This window comes from Lates calcarifer, unplaced genomic scaffold (genome assembly GCF_001640805.2).
Source record: "Lates calcarifer isolate ASB-BC8 unplaced genomic scaffold, TLL_Latcal_v3 _unitig_5786_quiver_433, whole genome shotgun sequence".
Taxonomy (NCBI): Eukaryota; Metazoa; Chordata; class Actinopteri; family Centropomidae; genus Lates; species Lates calcarifer.
The window spans coordinates 334,398-359,789 of NW_026117727.1; the positions used below are offsets into that span (position 1 = coordinate 334,398).

At 40.2% G+C, this 25,392-nt stretch overlaps 1 protein-coding gene across 1 annotated transcript in view; it reads left to right on the plus strand.

Moving 5' to 3' along the window:
- The first annotated feature begins 1,649 nt into the window (after window positions 1-1,649).
- The window catches only part of LOC108876799 (V-type proton ATPase 116 kDa subunit a 1-like), a 28,136-nt gene continuing 4,393 nt past the window's right edge, over window positions 1,650-25,392 (plus strand). Inside the window, 22 exon segments of the mRNA XM_018666539.2 lie at window positions 1,650-1,735; window positions 2,999-3,155; window positions 5,332-5,410; window positions 5,670-5,767; window positions 5,912-6,040; window positions 6,243-6,294; window positions 6,297-6,324; window positions 6,961-7,087; window positions 7,261-7,343; window positions 8,630-8,723; window positions 10,332-10,544; window positions 11,489-11,639; window positions 12,172-12,311; window positions 12,406-12,569; window positions 12,956-13,046; window positions 13,302-13,420; window positions 13,741-13,957; window positions 15,620-15,727; window positions 16,722-16,922; window positions 19,388-19,405; window positions 21,680-21,797; window positions 22,007-22,178. Coding sequence (XP_018522055.1) covers window positions 3,039-3,155; window positions 5,332-5,410; window positions 5,670-5,767; window positions 5,912-6,040; window positions 6,243-6,294; window positions 6,297-6,324; window positions 6,961-7,087; window positions 7,261-7,343; window positions 8,630-8,723; window positions 10,332-10,544; window positions 11,489-11,639; window positions 12,172-12,311; window positions 12,406-12,569; window positions 12,956-13,046; window positions 13,302-13,420; window positions 13,741-13,957; window positions 15,620-15,727; window positions 16,722-16,922; window positions 19,388-19,405; window positions 21,680-21,797; window positions 22,007-22,178 — 2,519 coding nt within the window. The 5' untranslated portion in view covers window positions 1,650-1,735; window positions 2,999-3,038.

Here is a 25,392-nt window from a genome sequence, read left to right on the forward strand (position 1 = left end):
AGCCTGGCCAGTGTCCTGGTTTAAACCCTGCACCATGTGGAACTGAGAGGGGGTGAAACTCTACTGTGGCTGTTTGTAAGAGGAAAATTTAGACAGGAACTCGTTAGAACTGACTCAACACTTGGCCAGTTGTGAACTGTTCCACCACATCTGGTAGACCTTATTCTCAGGACTTTTAGAGAAGGGGTTTTGGTAATACTTTACTTTACAAGGACTTGGGTGTCATAAGCATCTAACAGTCATGTTAGTTTATGATAATTATCTAATTAGAGCTTGATATGGTACAGACTGTAAAAAATGCATGACTGAATATTAAAGCTGCTATTATGATCAAATTTTATAAGAAATGAAATAACAATATGTAATGTGACAGTTGTTGTTTATTGTAATGAAGCCACAGAGATTTGTCAACTGACTCCACAGCTTGCCTAAGCTCTACAGAAATTCATAGTGTTTATAGTTTGTTCTTTAAAGTCATTGCTTTTGTTTTCTGGCCTGCACCTTTACTCTTGTAGTTCACTCTCATTGCTCACATAGCATTTTCCATGTCCAGGTGGAAATCAAATTTCAGGTAAAGACCATCTCCAATTTCAAAGTCATTCACATTCCAAAACAAAGAAATTCATAACATCAATTAATAGTCCAATTATCCTCACAATTACATGCATAAGCAGGTAAAGGAAAAACAGGAATACAAGGCATTTGTTTACTTCACTGACCTGTCTGTGGGTCAAACATGAGACACATCATGTTTGTGTCTGCATCAAATTAAATTTGAAATAACTTTGGTGAAAATAAATGTCCAAATATGGGTAAAATAATGATGCATACTGCTAAGATCATCATTCAGTGTAATCGTGCACACTCTGATTTTACCAATACATCTTTAAATAAACATGTAAAATAGAAGAACAGGAAGCCATTTTAAAGTCATATTAAAACCTGTCATGTGACAACCTGTGCAGCAAGGTGGATTTATCTCTCTTAGATATCTGAGCATTTCACCTTCTCATGGTGTGGTAACAGAGCAGAGCTAAACTGGAATTAAAGTACAATCACATAATGCCTCTGTCCCAAGTAATTACCCTGCACTGAGCCCTGGGCTGTCCGCTCCCTGATCATACATGGAGCTCTTGTGCTTTATTTATAAGAGGCAAGGCAAAACTACTTTTCTGAGCCTGTCTTCTGTTACAGGTCATAAAAATGTTTGTTTGTTTCCCATTGACATTGATGTTTGAATAAATAAAACTCTCCATTTGCACTGTTGTTGTGCCTAATTCTATGTTTTCATGTTTTTTTCTTATAATACTAACCTTTTGTAGTGATGTGTACATGTCTACCTCAGTGAAGCACTCTGTCATGGCTGTAAAAGACCTGGATCAATTGACGAAATGTTTAGAAGTAAGCCTCCGGTTAGGATTTTCAAAATAATTGCAAAATGACAAATCTATTGACACTTCATACGACGAAAAGTAACTCCGTAGGTGATTAATAGTAAAAAATATATATATATATTTTTAATAAATTGGTATAATTGTAATTTATTGAGTCGATTTCACAAACTGCAAGGTGTTCGTCAGGTAAAGACATCATGCTTTAATTTTGAAATCATGGTAATTTCAGTGATATTTTCCGCTGACTGTGTTAAACTTGACGCAGCATCCTGGACCACAGCACCCAGCATCCAGAAGGTTTTGACAGGCCAGAGGGAAGTGACCAGCTGCAGGTTACACAAGTGAGTAAACGGATGTTTTAAAAAAAAAAAAAAAAAATGTTTCATGTGAAATTAGGTTATTTAAGAGTTTCAGACTCTGTGTCAGCGAAGGAATTATGAACCATAGACCTACGAATCTTGATATTTTGACTTGTGGGCTGTGAGGATGCTGATAATTTGACACCTTATTTCGATGGCGCTTCACGTTCGTTAATGATACATAATCAAATGTACGTTTGTCGCATGAATCGAGTTGGTCTGCCTGGCAATATATTACGACAGCGTCATAACGTTATAGCCCACTATTTCTACTACCATAAACGAGTAAGCCTAAATTATTTTCTGGTTGGGCCTGTAATGCGCCCATATTGTTTGTCTATAACCGGAAAAAAAAACATTAACACATAGCATTTGTCGTTACATGCCATGAATAGTGTGTCACTGATAAAGGTTGACGCATTCAGTGTGTGACAGATGCTCACACTGAGCTGTAGGCCGGACTCCAGCAGCATCATGGCGTCCTTGAGCTGTGAAGGGCAGAGATGCAGCAGGAGAGATGCTGCGACATCAGCGACGCTCTGCTCTTCAGGCTGGATTTGGGGCTTTGAAGCCGCTCTTTGTAATAAATGACTCTTGTTAAGGATATTAATCGTCATGACTTGCAGTTTAGCAGCTTAATATTTAGGACATGTCACTGCTGTTGAGCTAAGGCTTGCGTCCTTGATCAGCAAGCGCCATTTCCCTCCGTATTTAGCTTTAGCATCTTCTAATATTTACCCACCGTAGCCTATATTCATTTGAAATCTGTATGTCTGCTACAATACGTAAACTGTACCGTAGAACAGCATTTTTGTTGCACAGTGATACACTCAGGGCTGATTTAACCTGTTAGTAGGCTCATCCTATTAAATTAAATTAAACTGAGACTATAACTAGCAAGAAAATAATTGGCAGATTAGTAGAAGTATAGTAATGTAAGGTAGAATAAAGCAGAGCCAACTAATGTAGCATAGTATAGTCTGATAGCTGAGGAATAGTATAGTAGTGTAGGGTGGTATAGTACATTGTGTTGTACTGTTGTGCAATCTGTGGTAAAGAACAAAACATTATACGACAATAAAGTGTATTGCTCTAATGTATGTTTAAGGACAACAGCTCCCCCAGAAAATATGAGGTGTTTTATATATATCCTTAGATTTGACCTGTTCACTGTGTAAAAAACCAAACTTATTCCAAAAATGTTGAAATCTAACAGTTTATGTATCTTCCCTGTCCTGTGTTCAGTATTTCTTCATTCTAGTTGAGGTGGAGTGTGGTGGTCATCATGGGAGAATTATTCAGGAGTGAGGAGATGACCCTGGCGCAGCTCTTTCTCCAGTCAGAGGCAGCCTACTGCTGTGTCAGCGAGCTGGGAGAACTGGGCATGGTCCAGTTTAGAGATGTAAGTACAAACGTTCACAAGCTATGCCATGTGTTGGTTGTAGAACGTCTCCGAAAGCAGAAATAATCTCATTCATTAAAATTAAAGCCAGTAAAAACATGAGTGGTCAGAGAGGATGTGAGTACTTGTTTCCTGTCTTTCACAGACTTCAGACTTCACACACACAACATCACACAGTTTTGGTTCATTTTCTCAAGTTCAAAGGGCATGTGGAGACCACAATTTTAACACAGGTGCTACCTCTTAACCCTCTGGAGCCTGCAGTCCCATGGATATAATTTTGCCAAACCTTTTTGAAAAGTCTTTTGTCCTATGAACATAAAAATCATCCTCTAAACCCTTCAACAGTCTACTTTAAAATGTATGTAGTTAAAACTTTGTGAGGGGAATGAAAAGAACAACATGCAGGATTCAGTCTCTGAGTGAGAAAGCAGTTGTTAGGGACACTATTAACACCTCCGTCATCAGCATTCATTCACACTCAGGAAGTCAAACCACATGAAATTTGTGAATAATTTAATCACTTATTTATAGCCAACAACTTTGATTACAAGGTTCAGAGCTCAAAAGTCTTGCCCAGAAATGTTAGAAATGTTTTGCAAGAACACCTGTGAAAATAGGCTTTTTAAAAGTGTATGTTTACCCAGCAGCAGTGCTGCCAAAACTGCATTTTCCAATGATAAGATCACCTTCAAAGCATTACTTAATCCTCCACCACCCACACCAGATACAAACCTTTCAGCTGATAGCTTTGTCTCCTTCTAAAAGGGTGGTGGCCATCAGTTACCAATTCCCTGAACCACTCAGAGACTCAGTTAGGGGTGCAACACTCTCCCTAGTCAGTTTAGTGGGAACAGGGCACCTTCAAGCCAAGCATGTAGCAGTCCTACTACATGCCTCTCTCTGTCTCCTTGATTCAGTGGTGCACCATCCCTCTGACTCAGCCCTATAGCTGAGGGCAAGGTGCAAAAAAGCCTAACATGCAGCAGTCTTCTCTGTTTACCCAGGTCCACTCACACCAACACTGAGATCAAGGGGTCAGAACTCCTTACTTGTAGCTGTCCCACTACATGTCCACTGGACCCCATTCCTACCAACCTCCTTCAAGTCATATCTCCCACCATTGTGCCAGAAATCACACAGGTGATAAATGCTTGACTGGCTTTGGGAACGTCCCAAACTGCACTCAAACAGGCTCGGGTATCACCCCTGCTCAAAAAGCCTTCACTTGACCCTGCTCAAGCTGAGAGCTGTCTGCCGGCCTTGTTACTTCCATTCTTACCTAAGTCTGTAGAAAGGGGGTTTTCAAACAGGTCTCAGAATTCCTCTCATGGATTGACCTCCTCGATCCAAATCAGTTGGGATTGAAGAGTGGCCACTCCACTGAAACAGCTATGTCTGTGACAGAAGCCCTAAGGGTAGGGTTGAGCTGCAGCTCAGTCCATGGTTCTTACCTTGCTGGACCTGGCAACCTTTGGCACAGTGAACCACCACATCCTTTTATCCCTACTCTCTGATATGTGCATCTTAGGTAAAACACGTTCTTGGTTTGAATCCTACCTGACTGGACGTACCCAACTCTTGCTACAGGTCATAGTTACCTCTCTCGACTACTGAAGTGTCCTTTTAGCGAGTCTCCTAGCACGCACAGTGAAATCCTTTAGATGCTTCAGAATGTGGCAGAGTGTTTGGGTCAATCCACTGCTCACTGACCTCCACTGGTTATCCATGGCCACCCAAATCAAACGCAAGTCACTAATGCTGCCTACAGAGTGAACTCTGGGTCTGCAGCCATTTAGTTGAACTCTTTCATGCAGGCTCATGCTTCTGCTCGGCCTCTGAGTTCTCGTTTGTGGTTCCAAACAAGCTACTAAATACTGTCAGAACAGGTTTCTTGGGGGCTCATCTCTTCTCCTAACAGCTCTAAAACCCAAACGTGCCAAGCTTGCACTTACTGTGCGCTTCTTTACCTGATCTCTTTGCACTTTGTCTTATTGAACAGATTTAGTACTTAGTGCTTCAAAGTCTGAGCGTTGTTCCTCTCTTGTTGCTTTGGATAAAAGCATCTGTCAAATGAGTCTGTAAATGTAAATTTCCTGGCTAGTCTGTCACTTTGAATTTTACCATGATAACTAATGTGTCAAAACATTTTTTTCGTGTCTCTTTCCACTCGCAGCTGAACCCAGATGTAAACGTGTTCCAACGCAAGTTTGTGAACGAAGTGAGGAGATGTGAGGAGATGGACAGAAAACTGAGTAAGTAATGACACAAGTGAACACTCAGGTGAATGTGCAGTGTAGTTCCTAAATGGATTTCACTCCAGGTTCAGTTTCTGATCCCCTATTGCTCCTGTCCGAATGAAGATAGTAGTTCAGATATTTTTTTTGTGTTTGTTTTAAGTGAGCTTTGGCAGTTAGTAAATGTTTCTCAATTACTTTTTCTTGAATTAATTTCTCACTTTATTTCTCTTTATTTCTCGGTGGTTATTTGTTGAAACATGGATTTTCTGAACAGGGTTTGTGGAGAAGGAGATCAAAAAAGCCAATATCCCAACTGTGGACACTGGAGAAAATCCAGAGGTGCCTTTTCCCAGGGACATGATCGATCTAGAGGTAATCAGTCAGTTCAGTTCAGACCTTTCTTTTCCCACAAATTCATAAGCATAAAAACATTAATATGATGCCTATCAAAAATGATAAATCATCATTTTCACAGTTAATCCATAACAGTGAGTGTGTGTTGTTTGTGAATGGCAGGCCACCTTTGAGAAGCTGGAGAATGAACTGAAGGAGATCAACACTAACCAGGAAGCCCTGAAGAAGAACTTCCTGGAGCTGACAGAGCTCAAACACATCCTCCGTCGAACACAGCAGTTCTTTGATGAGGTTAGATTTTATCTAATATATATAGCTGTAAAGATACCATCAGTGAACCTGGTTTATTCAAAGTTGTATGTCAGTTTTAGATTTTATATTACTGTAATACTGCAGAGCAGTGCTATGAGCATTCAGTTAAAAGAACATAAGCACATGCAGTATATGCTTTAATAAAGGAAGTAAATGTGGGCTTTAATTCCTTCTTTGACAGATGGAGGATCCCAACCTGCTGGAGGAGTCATCAGCCCTGATGGAGGGCAGTGAGGGGGCCGCGGGGCCCCGCTCAGACTAGGGTAAAGCTTAACGGCTGCATTACATTCTACAATAAACTCAGTTCAGTTGTTAATGTTCAGACAGGTTTAGACTGCAGTCATGAGTAAACATTCCCTAGACTAAAGAAATGTTTAATCACAAGATGTTTTTGACTAATCTGTCATCAGCTGACCAGTCAGCAGCATCTTTCATCAGAATGGTTAGAAAGACAATATAATCAAATAAAAACTCTATGTTTCATATTGAAAGTATTTTTTAAAAACTGTTGTGATGCCAAAACATATTTTCCAGTAATGACAAGAATCTTGTTCTCAATAAACATAACACAAAAAAATTATCAACTTAATAATGTCTTAGTTGATCCCACCAATCTGACTGAAAAATGAAATTTACAAAGAATCTTCTGGACACGTGATAAAAACTGATCTGCTAAGTTTTAGTGTTGCCATACTAGTTGTCAGGTATCAGTGTAAGCTAGTCAGCCATAAATACCATGGCCAAGATGTGAATAGGAAAAATAGTCATTGCCATTCATATCTACATATTTTATCAAATTTAGTCATGTCTTTCCACTCAGACAGCTAGCTGAGTAAGCACTGTATTCAGTTTTATTATTTACTATCTGTTCTGAGCTGCTGAATGTTTGGTCTGTACAGGTTTGTGGCTGGAGTGATTAGCAGGGAGAGGATTCCCACCTTTGAGAGGATGCTGTGGAGGGTGTGTCGTGGTAACGTCTTCTTAAGGAAGGCAGAAATCGAGGACCCTCTGGAGGACCCAACCACGGTCAGCACACAGAACACAGAACAACACCATACACTCATACAAAAATACAAAGCATACCAAAATGTAGGAAATTGGCAAATTTAAATTTTTAGATATCAGAATAAAATACATAAAGTCATTTGTATATCAGTGTATAAGAGTTTTCTGAGTTTTCTACCTCCTCTTTCCAACAGGGAGACCAAGTGCACAAATCAGTATTCATCATCTTCTTCCAAGGTGACCAGCTGAAGAACAGGGTGAAGAAGATCTGCGAGGGGTGGGTGTCACTTTTAGTCAGTCATTACTTCTTCCTGGCTCTGCTTAATACTATTATTAGTCATCATTTTGGAGGTTGGAAGCCCAGAATATGATTAAGCTGAATATTGCTTTGTCATATTTTCAATGTACAAGAGAAGGAAAAAGAAATAACACGTACAAGAGTCTGCAAACTGGCAACAGTGTTGCAGCCAAGCACAGGTGAGCTGTGTAACAAAGAGCTGAAGATAATGAAGAGATACAAGATACTTAGACAGTCAGCCTGAAATGACATTGGATCATTGATGGAAGCTAAAGTATTTCTCAGTATGTGGATTACCACATTAACAAGTTGGTTCAGACTTTACCATCTTACCTCAGGGATAGACCTTTTCAACAAAGTGATGTTGAACTGATAATCTGTCATGCACAGTCTGTCTCACTAATCTCTATCCTGGTATGCCACATCAACAACTAATTCAATTCAATTTTGACAAAAAAAGTATTTTCTATTTCAAAATGATTTGAGAATATTCATTATGGCAATCAATTTTCTGAGTACACTGAATCCTACTGCTGATATATTGATTTGTTTTTTTATTTGAGCAGGAGATGTGGCCACTCTTCAGAGATTCTGAGTTTATTTAAATTGCAAATTGGATTCACTCTTAATTCACACTGAATATATGACATATATATATATATAGTCTGTTAGAAATGTGGTTCATAAACTCTGACATATCTATGCATCTGACACCAATGTTTACAAAGTCTTTGAGTCACCTCCTAGATTTTGCTAAATCTATTAAATCTATTATGCCAGTAACACCCACACATTCCTGCTTTTTGTTGTGTGCTTTCTGTAATATGATTTATGTTTGGTGAGAGTTGTTTTTTGGTTGCAAACTCCTTCTTGAAATGAATGTCACTTGGGTTACATTGGCTACGTCGTTGTCCTTGATTATTTTATACAGCTCCTCTGTACTTGGTTGTTACACACTTGCCAGTTTGTGAGCTGAGGAGGGACCGCTGACCAAAATGTCCCTGTAATGCATGAATAACCTATTTGGAGTGCTGTCCTGCATCTGTTTACTTTATAAGCCGTGACATGGTTATATCCATAGTGGACCTTTTGGTATAACAAAAAAATGACTACATTCAGAGGTTACGTCTAATTTCAGTTGGGTTAAGTTTAGGGGAAGAGTGAGAGTAGGGAATCTTCATCTGCCCACAACTTCAGTGAATGGGGAGTGTTATGTATGTGTTAGAGTCTGTGAGTCGCCTCTGATAGTGGGTGTATTTTTCCAGGTTCCGTGCCTCTCTCTACCCGTGTCCAGAGACGCCACAGGAGAGGAAGGAGATGCTGGCCGGAGTCAATAGCCGCATTGATGACCTCCAGATGGTACGATTGCCAATATAATGGATCTTTACCTCCCACTGCTAGCATTACTGTATCTAAACATACAAACAAACACATAAGAGTCACAGCAGAGGATGGGTTAGAGTCACATACAGAAACTTAAAAGTCAGAGGTTTTGAAAATGAATTAAAGTTGAGGGAAAGCTATTAACCTTGGGGTAAAGCCTGCTTATTATTTAAGCCACATTACCATTAGTGCAGCTCTTTTTTTATTTAATAGTTCTTTCAAAGCGTCTTTGTAGTCTTTGTTACACTGCTGCCCACTATACAACAAGAAATGAATGAAACTTTGCACAGCAGGATGTCTGTGTTTTAGGCTCCTGCTCAGTTTTCCTGGATGAAATTTATTTCCAATCAAATTACAAAAGCCCTCATAGTGTTGGTGGGTGTTTTCTTGTGCATTAATTCTTATCTGTGAAAGACCTTTGTCCTGTCTCAGTGTTGTGGTTTTCCCAAAGTTTGCCCATATTAAGCCTGGAAGAAAGCCTTGGTTCTGCTTGAGAGGTCTTCTCTAGTCTGAGACTGCCACCCACATACAATGCATTACCCTCTACTATAATAAAGCATTCTATTCAGGTCTACATAGAAAATTTAATTCTGTGCATAAACGTGACCCGAGTCTGTGAGCCAGTTCTGTAAGATCAGTTCAGTTTGATCATTTTCTGATACTGTGTACAGAACAAATAGTGCACATTCTAAACATCTAGCTGACACTCCAGAGAGGAGATCCCATGTCTCTGAGGAATTTGTGGATCATAAGCATTAAAATGCATGCAACCAATAGTAAAGAGGTGACAGAAGATGCATGCTTTGTCTTTTTTTTTATGAATCTTAGCTTCTGATCAGCAGTGTGCAATCAGAGCAAGGAGTAGTGATGCTGTCACCAGGTAGAGGATCTTGTTTCTCAACTAGGAAATTTGAAAAATCAAACAAGCCCATCCTCATGCAAGAAAATTGTCTTCTTGTGTTCCTGTCAGCTGTCTTAAATCTGTGACATGACAAAACAAAACTCCTAAAACTTTCCAGTGTTTATACGTCCACATTTCTGTGTCACCTGAGCAAACTCCATCTGCTGATATGAAATGCGCAATAGCTCTGGAACCAGTGAGTAAGTGGACTTTGAGTTGAGATTGTTTTGTAGAAGTCAAATTTGACACAGACTCAACTTTAAGTTTAGTAGAAAGATGTTACATCAGATGTTAAATCCTTTCCTGTTCAGTATGTTATATATTTATAATATACCTATTATACCTATGGTCTGATGATGTGTTTGTGGTTTTCAGTCACTAGTTTATAATGTAGTTACCTTAAGATTAGAGGTTATGCAACCACTATTAAAGGTTACATCATGTTCTATTAAAAAAATATTTTGTTTTAATTCAGTTATTACCTGATTATAGTCATTTGCATGCTACAAGAAAACAAAACTTATGCCAAGATCCCTTACTGTTTTCTGATGCCTGCCGTATGGCCTGAGTATAGAAATCCCTGCAATTTAGAAGAATGAAAAGTCAGTTTATATGACAGAGAGACTATCCAAAACCAGTGCTGACGGACAGATCCACAATCTAAAACAAATCTGCTACTGTAGGTTCTGAACCAAACCGAGGACCACCGTCAGCGAGTGCTGCAGGCTGCCTCCAAGACCATGAGGGTGTGGTTCATCAAGGTGAGGAAGATGAAGGCCATCTACCACACGCTCAACCTCTGTAACATCGACGTCACACAGAAGTGTCTTATTGCGGAGGTGTGGTGTCCCGTCTCGGACCTAGACTCCATCCAGTTTGCTCTGCGCAGAGGGACGGTGAGTGTGTTTTTTTTTTTTTTGTTGGTTTGGCTGTATATGTATTTGTTCTCATCTTTTACATCTTATACTTTTATTTTGGCTGGAATTTATTTCAGCAGCTCTCTGCTGATCTGCTTCCTGTTGTTGTGAGCTCTCACTCCACATTCTTAAATTGTGACACATTTTATGTTGCTGTTATGGGTCGCCAGTGGAGGTCACTGAGATGTGGACTGACATGTACCCATTTAGTCTGATCAAAGACTAGGCATGCTGCTGCATTTAGGACCATTTGCAAGGGTTTCACTGTCCATGAAGGACCGCCCACTAGAAGAGCATTGCAGTAGTTGAGGTGATAACATGAATAGGTTGCTGCTGGAGAATTATGAGTATACAGTACAACCAGACATACCGAGTCAGCCACCAGAGTTTAGCTGTGTAAGTTTAACTTTTGTTTAAGAAAACAGAAAAAATAATAATATTACAGCTGTGCCGTTTTGCTGAAGAGAATAAAACTGTGTTAGTAAATTTACATGGAAACAGCATCTACTCTAGGTCTTGATCTTCATATTGGCGTTTACCCATAAAGTAGATGCTAGTTAGCTTAGCTTGCTAATTTAAGAACAAAATGTTTCTTTTTTGTTCATATTTTCTTGCTGAGTCATTGGAAGCTTGTGTACACTGACTGCAGGGTTTGCCCTGCAGTATAAAAAAGAATAGGTCTAGCTAGCATTAGCTGTCATTCTTACAGATATGGTGAATGCAAATTAATAGACTGTGAAAACTCACAGCAACAGGGTGTGCAGTGACCTCAGTGTTCATACATTGACCTATGATTTGAATCATAGAATATCTTATATCTGGTAATGTAAAGTCATGAGGTAATGTGGATGTCTCTGCAAGTCAGCTGGTCTTCCACCTGCATGGACAGCCTGTGGCTCATATGTGAGGATTTTTTTTAACAGGAGAGGAGTGGCTCGACCGTGCCATCCATCCTCAACAGGATGCAGACCAAGCAGACCCCACCTACCTTCAACAAGACCAACAAGTTCACATCAGGCTTCCAGAACATCGTTGATGCCTATGGCATTGGGAACTACCGGGAGATCAATCCAGGTTGTACAGGAATTCCTATGCTTGGCATCGGTTGTTTTTTTAAATCTGACTGGGTTATTTTGGCTCTGATGCAGCTCCAGCATTGTCCCATCCACAGCACCATCTGATTGGTTACGCACAGAGCCACGGCACGGGTAAAAGCCAATCAGCAGTGAAAGTTTATAAGAAAACGGGAGCTCACTGCACTTTTTCTTAGAATTTTAAAACAAAGATGTCTATTGTCTAAGATTGAAAAAAAACCTTTAACATGTTTCAAATCTGAAAAGCTGTTTAATAAACATATGCTTAAAGGCATTTAAACGAAGTTAAGCGTTGGAGAATTTTGACACCAATATTTTCACTTTTACTGCAAATGAATATCGGCTCCAAATATCGGTCAATCTCAGTATCCCAGAGATTGATCACATGAAAAGAGGTGTCCTTGATCCAACAAAACATTTGCAGTTCCTCGCAGTTGGGAAATTTCAACAATCATTACTGATGTTTGAGCCCTGTTGTGTGATGGTCAGTTCTTCTCTGTCGCTTATTACAGCTCCCTACACCATCATTACTTTCCCCTTCCTGTTTGCGGTGATGTTTGGTGACATGGGTCACGGTTTGCTGATGACCTGTGCTGCCCTCTACCTGGTCATCCGAGAGAGCCGCCTCCTCGCCCAGAAGAGTGACAATGAGGTACAGAAAGAAATAAGTCAGTAATACAGTTAAATCTCGCAGTACACATATTGGAAACATAACATTTGAAACAAGTTGTTGTGTGTCTGTGTAGATGTTTAACATGGTGTTTGCTGGACGCTACATCATCCTCCTGATGGGGATCTTCTCCGTCTACACTGGAATCATTTACAACGACTGCTTCTCCAAGTCGCTCAACATGTTCGGCTCAGGCTGGAGTGTCAGGCCCATGTTTGGCCCCAAAGGAGCTAACTGGACGTAAGTCAACCAGCTCTGCTTGGACTGATGATGTCCTAGTTGTCAAGCCTTTCTTACTACCAGCTACTACTACTATTACTAGCACCTCTACAGCTCAGTTAAGAAGTTGTATCTGTTTGTTTATGCTTTCCAGCATGTTTGTTATGTGCTGGAACTTTTTCTTGGTCAACAACAGCCAGATGCAGTGACTTATTTAAGCTACGCTAGTAACTAATTTGCATAATTTTTTGGGACATGTACACTAAACATTGTCTCTAAAGTCTCCAGCTCCCAGGAAACTTACCAGGAAACTTTGGATCTGTAAAAGAAAGTGTAAAAACCCACAGAATGTGAATTACCTGCTTCAGTTCAGTAACATTCAGTTATTTCCTGCTGATCTGTCCTAGATTTGAGACACTTGATGGAAATGCAGTTCTGCAGTTAGACCCAGCTGTTCCTGGTGTGTTCAATGGACCTTATCCACTCGGAATTGACCCGGTAAATCTGCATACTCACTAAAAGAAGAAGCAGAAATAGCTCCTAGTTAATTCCTCTGGTTAGAACCACAGGATAAACTTTACTACTTAAGGGATAAGGGGAAAGAACAAATAATTAAGGAACAAATAATCCAGATTTTAAGTAAACCGTTTCTGATATGTTTGTGGTTATATTAGAGCACAGCAATTAAAAGGAACAGTCAGATTGCTTTGGTTGGAACCTCAGACATTTGACCCTGTCATGTGGTCTCTTCAGATCTGGAATGTTGCCACCAACAAGCTGACTTTCCTCAACTCATTCAAGATGAAGATGTCTGTGATCCTGGGTGTTATCCATATGCTCTTTGGAGTGTCTCTCAGTCTCTTCAACCACCTGTAAGTGATACACTCAAGGCTAATATTGAAGGTTGACACATATATTACACATTTATTAGTAATTAAAAGGCTTATTCTTATCTGATCAAGTGTGATATATTCTGATACTGAAGCATGTTTATCAGGTTTGTCAGGATGCAGGCTCTTCTTGTTAACACCGTCAGCACTGTCACATCACACTCCATCCCATTCACCTTACCTTTGGTTAATGATATTTCCACTGCAGGCCAAATGCCATCCTTGATTCTCCGTCACCAACAAGCAGAGGTATTGTAAAATTTGCTCTGCCTGTGTTGTTAAATGACTTCTCTGCACTGCAGATACTTCAAGAAACCACTGAACATCTTTCTGGGATTCATCCCGGAGATCGTCTTCATGTCCAGCCTGTTTGGATACCTTGTCCTGTTGGTCTTCTACAAGTGGACAGCTTATGACGCCTACACCTCCAAGGACGCCCCCAGCCTGCTCATCCATTTCATCAACATGTGTCTCTTCAACTACAATGACCCCACCAACAAGCCCCTCTACAGGGGACAGGTGCTCCCTCCCTCATCCACCCCTCTGCTTCGCCCATCTTCCTGCCCCTCCTTCTGTCACTAATATGGTTGAACACTGGTAGAGAGGTGCACAGTGGCTCATAGAGAACAAACATAATGTTTATTACAATAAGAATTCAATATTTTTATTGTGAGTACACTTTATTATTTGTGGCTTACCTTCTTTCAGAGAGGTCAGAGGTCAGGCTCAGCTACAGAACAGCATCACTGGACAGGGACAGGGATCTTGTGTATTGATACTCGTAAAAGCATTATTGCTCACATAAGGCTTGAGCACAGGTCACTTAAAGGACAGTCTTTCAAATTACCTTACCCCCTTTCATCTGCTGTGTGGTAGAATGTTCCTCTATACTTTTTAAGAGGTGGGAAAATTAAACACATGTACATTTTCCAAACCAACCATTCACCCTTGAAGCCTTTTCTCTTGTAAAACCAAATGATACTGTTTGATAACACTTCATAATATATGTCCAGGCACATTTTTGCATGCATTGTGCCAAGCTAGAATGGCCTCTTATGATGGTGATAGCACACCCATTGTGACCACAGTTTCAGAGACCACCTTAAGCATTTCTAACCAACTGTACAAATGCATCCATACATTATCTATACTGCTTATTCTTAAGAGGGCTGGAGCAATCCAGCTGACACTGGGCAGGACAGATCGCCAGTCTGTCACAGGATTGACATATAGAGACAAACTCACTTTCACACCTACAGGCAATTTAGAGTTACCAGTTGTTGGAGGTATCCGAGTACCGGAGAGACAGGGAGGACTCTGCCCACAACCCTCTTGCTGTGAGGTGACAGTTTTAACCACTGCACCACCATGCCACCCCACTGCACTCTACAATTGTAGAGCTGATATTGGTTTTTCAACAGAAAAGGCTTCAAGGATGTGGAGTCAGAAAATGCACCTATGTTTAACTTCTCCACCTCCAAGCAGGACTATAAGTCATCTAGACCTGTTTTTGTTTTTCGTTAAAGGGGGCTAAAATACCACATTAGTGTGTTTATCCACAACAGCTCTTAATGTTTAAGGTTGTTGTATTGCTTTCTGTTCTGACGGTGTGTGTGTTCGTCTCCTCCATCTGTTTGGCTTGTGATGAGCTAACTCAACTAGCCAACATTTTGGAAAGTGAGCTATCTGTTCTTGATTAATTGGCTTAAAAAAAGCATTGTGTCTGTACTGTAATTGGCTGTTAGTCCATGATTAAGCAATGGACCTTATCAACAGTAAGTTTCTCATTATAATATCAAGGGAATGTTTTGTCTCACATTCTCTGCTCACAGTATATTGTTTCTATCATCTAGCCCTTGTCAAGCGATTGACAAGGGATCAATCACAGCAGCTGGAAAAGAGAGCAGAGCAAAGCAGAATGTGACAGTCAGCTACAGCAAGGTTTATCTCAGAGGACCACATCCGATCAGTTTGAACATTTGCTGTAGTTAGTGTTGTTCTCCTGCTCTTGTTGCCTGATGAAGTTGTAGATTGAAACCACTGGAAACAGTTTTGCAGAACAGTCTTGACTTAGTATTGACATAAAGGTGATCAGTCAGCCTGTTCAGGAAATTAGCCTTCTTCTGATCACTGCTACACATCGCCAACACCTTGTTAACCTCTCTCTGTTTGAATCTGTAGATGGGGATCCAGGTTTTGTTGGTGCTGATTGCCCTTGCATGTGTACCCTGTATGCTGATTGTGAAAACTATGGTGCTTCGGCGTCAGCACCTATGGAAAAAGCACCTGGTATGTGGATCAGACCCCACCTATAACTTTATTGCCACCTTTGATTATAACCTTTGATATAACCTTTTTTTCACTCCTATTCTGCCATTCATTTCAATGCACATTGTACTGTGTAATGTGGTTGGTTGTGTTGCCATGAAAAATGCTTAAAGCCTGCCTTGGAAACACTGATATTTTGGTGGGAAATTCACAAGAAATACTTAAAAGATTGAGCGCACCCTAACAGTGTATGATCTGCCATTTTATTCCTTCGTTCTATTTAGAAATATAGAGATATATATGAAATATAGCAGCCTGGAGTTCCTGCTCTCGCTGGGTGTCTTAAAACTCAAAGAAATGCAGCCCCATCAGAATGAAGACCAGTACCAGTATTAAATAGTGAGCTGCAATGAAAAATTGCTCACCATATCTGATGAAGTAGCAGTTTTTGTTTTCAGTCATCTACCATCAGTGGTTTTGAAGTACTTGAATGGCAAACATTAATGCTGACGTTGACTGACGTTGATTAATGCAGCATTAACGTTATCAAAATTAGCTAGTTATGATTTCCAGGTTCATGTTATCAGAACTGCCTGGCCTGCTGAAACCATGATAGACAAGCTGAATTAACCAGCAGGACATGTTAGACCACAGTTTCCTCTTGACCATTTTAAGTTTACAGTTACAAGTTGTACAAAAAGACAAAACTCTGTTTGTTGAGGTTTAACTCAGCCAGTGAGATTATTTTGGTCTCCAATAAAAGATTGGTGCTCCAGGTCAACTTATTGGTGTACCGATAAAAAAAATACCATTTCAGTTTTTGGTACCTTTTATTTATTAAAAATAATGTGTCATGTTTGACAAATGTTGGATATTTTTCATTTTGGAATGAAAGCTTTCACTCACTGTACTGGGTGCCCTGTCTTATTTGACAAATGGGGGCAAATTAAGAAGAAAGCATTCGATCCAAGGCTTGCTTTAAGCTAGACACAGCTCTTGTGGCTTTTGTATCTAGTCCCAGAAGAGGGAAGAAACCCCTGCAGAGAATCTAGAGCAGTCTTTAGAGCAAACAGGCGTGTCCTCATCATGCACCGGACTCACCCAACAGGGCACGCAGAAGTTCGGAGGTGTGCGGGTGGGTAACGGGCCCACGGAGGACGAGGCTGGCATCATGGACCACGACCAGCTCTCCCAGCACTCAGAGGAGGGAGATGAGGTGAGCATCACCAAACTCTACTTGACTTTGATGGTAGCTTTGTCAGTCCCTTTAAGAGTGGGCTGTCATAAACTAAGACGTCTTGCTGTCCCTTTAACAGCCTATGTTATATGGTACATGTAGTGCCGCAGTTTTCTCACCTGGTATTGTTAATAAGGAATATAATAGAAGTAGCAGTAGGGAGAGTGTAGAGCAGGGCAGCGCAGTGGTGCAGTGGTTTGCACTGTCGCCTCAGAGCAAGAAGATTCCAAGTTCAAACCCCTTTTCTGTGTAGAGTTCACATGTTCTCTCTGTGCCTGTGTGGGTTCTCTCCAGGTTCTCTAGCTTCCTCCCACAGTCCAAAGACAAGCAGGTTACTTGCTGACTCTAAATTGCCTGGAGGTGTGAATGTGAGTGTGAATGGTTGTTTGTCTCAGTCAGTCCTGTGACACACTGGCCCTAACTCTCACCCAGTGTCAGCTGGCATAGGCTCCACTGCCCTGCGAAACCTTAAGGATAAGCAGTGTAGATAATAGATGGATGTGTAGAGCAGAACACTGTAAAAATGCTACATCACAAATTCTATTATTACTTGTTCCTTTTTACCAACAGTCCAAAACAATGATATGTCACAGGGAAAAGCAGTAAATCATCACATTTGAGATAAGTACACACAAGTATTTGATAAATTACTTAAAATTTCAGCTGTAGATTTTAATACTGCTACTGCTGTTTCCTCAACTTAAGATTGTACTGTTATGTATTTAAAAGTGTTTAACTTGACAGATTCTCATTATAAAACAATTTCAAGTTATTCTTTTTATTTCTGTTAGGATGCACATGCCATTCAGATATTGCACTACACTCTCTTGTATTTGGGATCACTAACAAACATCTAATCTCCTTTTGAGGCAATGATATCAGTTCAGTGAAGGCAACAGTTCACCTCAGTATAGTTGCAGTGGTTCCTGATTAAGACTGTCAAAGGCTTATAACTAAAAACTGGAAATTGCTTGTCTCAGCCTATTCACCAGCTCCCTGTGGTACCTTCATATCAAAGAGCAGCCTTTCCTGGGTAGTAAGGAGAGATGAGGGTAATGAGGGCTCAACAACATGCAGAGAGAAAGGGAGGGCAGGAATGGACCAGAACTGATAAGAGATGGATTTTCCATTTCAGAAACATAAACAGCAAGGTGGTTTTCATGAGAGAGTGGAATTTCTGAATTCTGAGAACACCACCCAGTATCTTTTTCTTCCTGTGACTCAGAGGTTTGGTGTCTCCCAGTTTCCTGCACAATAAATCTCTCAGTGTTTATGTTTGGATAACATATTGCATAACTGTAGTGTAATAAGACTGCATTTTGTCATCATTATTTAAACCATATGATATTCCCTTTAGGCATGACTTATCAGTCATGGAGGATATGGAATTTAATGTTGCATAATGTTGAGAGCTGCAAGTGACTATAAGAGTATCAGGCTGGGCAATTTATTGAATACTACAACTAGATACATTTGATGGATAATAACTGATACTGTTTTATCTAAACCTCTGAATTGTGTCTAATCATTTTAAGTACATACACTGACCATTTAGCTTGTAATCAGTGGTTTTTGGCAGTGCTGGTTATTTGGAAATGTATACACGTTTAGATGTTGCTGCACTGGATGACATGAGCACCTTAGTTCCAAGGTGTCCACATCTGTAAACGTCATCTTAATACATGTGTATGTTGAAAGAGTTCAGCTGAAGCTAGTATAAGGCGTCTGTAGTCTAAACGAGTCTGAGCAAGTGGGTATCTTCGTGCTGGCAGTCCTGTGTAAGTTTGCTGCCGGTGCTGTCTCAATTACAAACCTCAACAAGGAAATGTAACTGCATGTGTGTAACTTCGGAAGCTCACACTTAATTTGCCTGAGTTACAGTGACCCATAACTCTTTCAGCATACATATGACATGAGAATATTATATTAAAACAAACATGAAAAAACTGAGACTATCCTTATTCTAAGATCTGACCCGATTGAACTCAACTGGTTCTTCCAAATGTGAGGCACAAGCCTGATCTGTTGCTGAATATTTGCTTTATTTTATCCATTGTTGACCATTAGCTTGTCAGGCTAATGCAGGTTATCAACTACACACTGTGTCTTTCCCCCTGCACACGGGGAAAATGTGCTAATATTTCTTAAACAACACAAATGGATGCAGATTATTGGAACAGTCAGAGAGAGACAGAAATTTCTGAAAGTGATTCATATTTGGAAATAACTGAAATAGAGCCCAACGCAAAGCTTTACCCAAACACATGGTCCAAATCCGACGTGAAATCTGACACTTTTGTCAGGACGTGTTAGGTTTTTGTTGGGTACCAGAACTCTAGTGTCTAGTGAAATAAAAACTGTGATCCAAAAGTAAGATGGAAATCTCTGGACTGATCCATTTTCTGAATTCTGACACTAATCTTTGACTTTTGTTTACTTTCAAGCATTCAGAGGAAGAGCCGGTAAGAGCCCCAGTCTGGTATCTTCTAAGCATGTCTAGATTCTGTCTTGCTGATATATCTGTTTGTGCCTTTAGAGGCAAATCATGGTCTCTCTTTCTTTGAAATATCTTTTTAAACCTCTTGTCCTAACTGTTGAACTCCTGATGTCAACTAGCATTTTTCCTGAGTATGATCTGTAGAAACAGGGCAGAAACTTTGCTATAATTTGGAAAACAACTGTTAAACTGTTTTATTTTAATCAGAAACAAGTCAGACTGTCTCACCTTTGTGGCAGATGTGATCACAACATCTCACTGAGAGACTAATTGAAAAGCTGTAGTCAAGACCACTTAAGACAGGTCTGAGACAAGTCGCAGTATAGACAAATGTGACACTGAGGAATCAGACTCCACAGTATTCTTGCCTTTTGAGATGGTCAATGTGTCAGATCAGGTGCTCATGGAGTCATAAATTATCATGTGTGTACAGCGTCCATGTACAAGTCCAAGTCAAATGAAATATACTTTAATGTAAGTCAGCATGTTAGACTTGAAAACAGACTTTTTAGCTGTTTATTTACCTACTCGCTCACAGATCCAGGGTCTTGGGTCAGTCTTGGACTCAACTCAGTTAAAATGTTTGGTCACAACATTTCTTATCAGAGCCACTTGCCTCCCTGTATTTTGCGATTGCAGCATGTTAGCCAGTGTTGTTTTCATTAGCCGCTTGTGTCAAAGACCCTTTGAATACGAACAATAAGTACTGCTTCCATGAACTCTATTTCATGAGTCCAAGGACAAAAGAGAAGCATGGAAAAAGGAAACCAGACCAGTGCCAAACCAAACCCAACAAGAGCAACGTAGAGCAATAGATTCCCATGTTTCCCCTTCCCTTTCATACAGGAAAGGCTAATCTTGCTCCAGGATGGAGAGAACGGAGGAACTTAACAATATACAAACAAGTCCCTGCACTGTGATCTTGCTGGGGAAAAAAAGACGTCTTTGCTCTTTGTTTTCTGCCTGACTAGAGCTAAAGGCTCAGCCAGGGGTCAAAGGTCAAAGCCAGTGCTCATTAAGATGATAACAGAAATTCCATTTCATGTCATTTCCTATGTTCATGCCATACTGGGGTACTATGACAGTAGACTTATCACTGGCCGCATTTCGAGAGAGCTGTGTGATCATCATTTCAATCATTTCTCATTGTCAGGTAGAAGTTTAAGTGTTTTTTTTTACACATTATACATACTGGAAATTCTACTGTTTTAATTCTTTCTGTGATGTTTACTATTGCAGTCAGTGTGTTTCAAGAGTTTAATTGTACCTTCATTTTTGTATTTATACAGTTGAATCATCTTGAAACATAGATTCAGAAAAAACACACATACATTGCCTTCAAAAAGTATTCAGACCCCTTCAGATTTGTCACACTTTGTGGTTTGAATTATAAATGGATAACTGCCATTTTTTCACCCAATAACCCAAAATGTAAACATGTTGTACACACTATGTAACTTTTAATGAAAAACAGCCACCTCTGTAGCCATAAGTGGTAATTAATTCTGTTGGGCTCCCGAGTCTGAGTGGTGAAGAGGTTTTCATGTACAAAAACAAAGCTTATCAATCACTTGAGCTCCGACTGTGCAGTGCCACTAACTGAACTGAAACACATATGAACAATGTAGATCCCATGGCCTCTGGAACCAGAAGTGCTATCTCTGTGCCAAACACCTTTCACAACTCTAGATATAGATATAAGTTTCTTCGCTAAATATCCAGAGATGAACGCTGGTTTTAACTACTTGGACTGGCAGGATAAATCAAAGAGCAGCACTTGTACCCCACTGCCACCGCTGAGGTGCCCTTGAGCATGGAACTTCTCCAGTGTGGCCTTGATTAAGGCCCTGGGGTGCCATGTACACATGGATTTTAGTAATCAGATTACTACAGTGCCTGTGCAGTTGCCATGTTGTCCAATTACTTGCTTAATCTAATTACTTTGAGTAATCTGGTTTCATTGTTTGCATGTAAAAGTACTGATTAATAATTTTGTAATGTGTACCGAGTCCATCAAAAGCTGTGCATCAGCTTTGTCCTCTGAAATAGTGTATCTAAACAAGATACTGAAATCATTTACTTTTGTCAGTCCCTCCCATATATATATATATATATATGTGTGTGTGTGTGTGTGTGTGGTGTGTGTGTGTGTGTACAGTAAAGTGTTATCAAAAGGCATACAGAAGTTCATTACAGTACATATGGGGTATGTTCTAACCATCTTGTCTTTCCACCACAGTTTGACTTTGGTGACGTAGCTGTCCACCAGGCCATCCATACCATAGAGTACTGTCTGGGATGCATATCCAACACGGCCTCTTACCTGCGCCTCTGGGCCCTCAGCCTGGCTCATGCACGTGAGTACAAGCGCACTTGCACACAAGCATACATGCACAGTTTGGTGATGCATAAGCTGCAAAATGTTAAGTTTAAGTAGATTGTGGATTTGTCTGCAGTACAGTAGGTACATCAGTCCCAATGCTTTGTCTATTAAGGTAGAAAAATGCTACACAAGTGCAGCCCATTTATGTTATGTAATAATGTTATCATCATTTTGTGTGTGCAGAGTTGTCCGAGGTGCTCTGGTCCATGGTGATGCACCTGGGTCTGTCCTCCCGGAGTGGAGGCGGGTTCTTTGGCCTGTCCATCATCTTCTCGGCCTTCGCCACCCTCACTGTTGCCATCCTGCTCGTCATGGAGGGGCTGTCAGCCTTCCTGCATGCCCTGCGTCTACACTGGTTAGAAACACACATTCACATACACATACATAAAATACACACACACACACACAGCCTACATGCATGCTACTAAATAGGTAGTTTATGTGTGTGTAATAGACAGTAAACACTCTCAATAACTTCACCTTTTGAACCAAGTATCTCTGCCAGAGCTGTAGTTCTTCAGTTTTACATGTACATGAGGAATGTTAGCAACATGAAACATTCCTGACCCAGAGTGGTTTACCAAACCATACTGGACTGCAGATAACCTCACACACCCCCAGCTCCATCGCCTCCTAGCACCACCTTCACCCTGCTGATCCAACCAGCACCACTGCAAACTGCACTGACACAAGGAATCCAAGCAGTATGGAATACAGTTAACAGGTGGTAGGTGTAATTAGAATTGGACAGAAAATAACTTCTGTAGCCATGAATGAACAGATACCTTTTAATAGCTGATATTCTCAGTAATAGAGTGCTCACAGATTGAGTGCTGTGGAGAACTATGAGGAGGAGGTGTTGTGAAAATGATGGATGATAAATATTCAGTATCCCAAGAGGGAAACATCCCTTTGAGCATAATTATATACATCCAGCAATTTATGAGCAGCATATACACACCGAGCTTCTCTGTCAGACAGCTGTGGAATAAATCCGATTTTAAAAAGCAGCAGCATACTGTGAGAGAGAGAGAGAGGAAAGAGAGAGACAGATCATTCATTCATTCAAAAACTATTCATTTATATTTGTGTAGACTGTGTGTTAAAATAACTATTTCGTAACTTGAATGAATCAGTCCTTTAACAGCCATTTAATATCAGCAACCTCAGCTAATGTGGCCATTAGCTTTTACTTTGTCAGGGAAAATTATGTGAGGGTTAGAAAGTCACCAAACTGCATTATAATAATTGTCTTAGGACTATGAATATCTTAAGACAAAGTAACTGGCAGGTGTGTTTTTGTACTTTGGACAGAGCCAGGCTAAGCCCCCCCCCCACAATGCTCCAAGTGTTTATGCTAAGCTAGGCTACCTTACCCTGATTTCAACTCCATAGTGCTTGGTGTTGGATTATCAGTGTACAGAAATATACATTGATAAATAGGGGTTGAACTAAAGGAATGCTATTATTTTGACCTCCTGTAGTTCGTAGGCCTTGATGTTAACAAGTGCATCCTGCTGTGTTTCTGTTTGACAGACAATCCTTTAAAACACATTAAGTGAAAGCAACACGTTTATCTTCTTTAATCCCTCTGGTCTGGTTCCTGCTAATAACACAGAGCTTTGTGTCATGCTTCTGAGATGCACAGACAAAGAGAGGAATAGCTGGTGTGTTTTTGTTGGACAGAGGTATGCTGTTAATGCTTAACTGCTGCTCTCAGGGCTGACTGTTTTAAGTAGGCTGTCTGTCTGTCTGTCTGTCTGTCTTCTGTTCCTGTGAACCAGTGGAAAGTGATCTGACCACCTTTGAAAGACTAGCACCGCCTTTTTTTTAAAAATCCAGACTATGTTCTTCCAGTGCTGTGTTGTGAATTGTACATATCTTCCTCACACTGGTGGTCTTAGTGTACAGAGCAGACTGTAAATGGAGGCAGGTGTTATCAGAACTAGAACCAGATACATTTTGAACATAGTTAAGAATGTTAAAAAAAAGCGTTAAAGATTGACTCCAGGCCAAACAACACATCTCTGTCTGCATATCAGCTGCTGCAGAACCTTTATTAATAACAAATCACACAAGTGGAGGAAATAAAAGCTCTCGCAGCAGAAAACCCTTAAGAAATGATGAGCTTTTTAGAAGCTGCTCTTCTTTGAAAAATAATGTTTTGATTGAGGGTGTAATATGGAACATGTGTAAATATGTTCTTACAAATTTGGCCTGTAAGAAAAAGGTTATAGCCATGGTTTTGGTTGCATTTTAAAGACTTATATTGTCTAATACAGTCACATGGTTGATTTTATCAGCCAGTATTATATTGTATTACACAGATATATCAGTACTGATGCATATGTTGGATGATAAGTAACAAGATAAGAGACAAAAAATGACAAGATTAAAAATCCATAGAGGTGGTGTTAACAACATGAAGGTCCACTGAGTCCACTGAGGTTTTAAAAACATATTTAAACTGTTACTGGATTCCAAATGTCTACTGATGTTTAGACATGGACCAGATGTCTACTAGCGAGTCTGTCATAGACTTTTATTGACGCTCAGATGTGGTGAAGAAGTGGTCATTTAAAGGAAACTATATTCTGACCATGTTCTTAATGATGCGAGGAGTCTTTGCTTGGATTGGCTAATGTGCAGTATTTAATGATAAGTCAGGTGACGGTCTATATTTTCTCTTGTGATAATAAATCCTATGCACAGATCAAAACCAACAATGAATGCATTTTACTGAGTAGGAGTGTGTATCCACATCCTCATATATCCTCTATATCCTCTGAGACACACAAAAACAATTAAAAACACACCAGTGAGCCACACTGTTTGAGTAGATGACATGCTCCTTCATCACCATGAACACACACACTGTAGTTCATTTTGACTCAGCACCATATACACCACCTTCTTGTCCCAGCTGTTCACTAGAAGATTAATCTGCCACTGAAATTAGCCCCCAACAAAATGCACTGTTGCCTCCTGTTTGATTGACGTTTGTCCAGCTGTTTTTAGGAAATTACTGTATTATTACTATATTATTGTATGATTATTATAATTACCATATAATACATTAACTATACATCTATGAGAAGTGTGCATCTTCAGTAGGAACCAGTGGGCATGGGGCTGAGAGCCACAGTTAGGTGTTTAAGTACTGATAGACAGACTAACACCTTGTTGTTTTTGGTTTATTCATTGGCGTTGTTGACAGCTGCTGCACCAACAAAGAGGTCACAAAAACCCGTCTGTTTAAACAGAAAGGAGCTCAGTGCTTCAGCGTCACAAAGTTATCAGTGATCTCTTCCAATGTAAGTCAATGCACATGCTGCCAGTGGCCCACAGTCAGAGGCTGTGGTTATTCTGGGCAGCTCCCAGCCTCAAGTGTGTGTAACTGTACGAACGCGAGGCACTTTGCCTCATAAAACAGCAGCGTGTCGACTCGACAGGTCTCCGCTAAGGTTAAAAAGAGTAGTGGAGTATTTTTCACAGAGGTGAGTGAATGGAAATAGTCATGTTAAAGGTAAACAGCAGTCAAGCTGGAGCCTGTACTCCACAGTCCACTC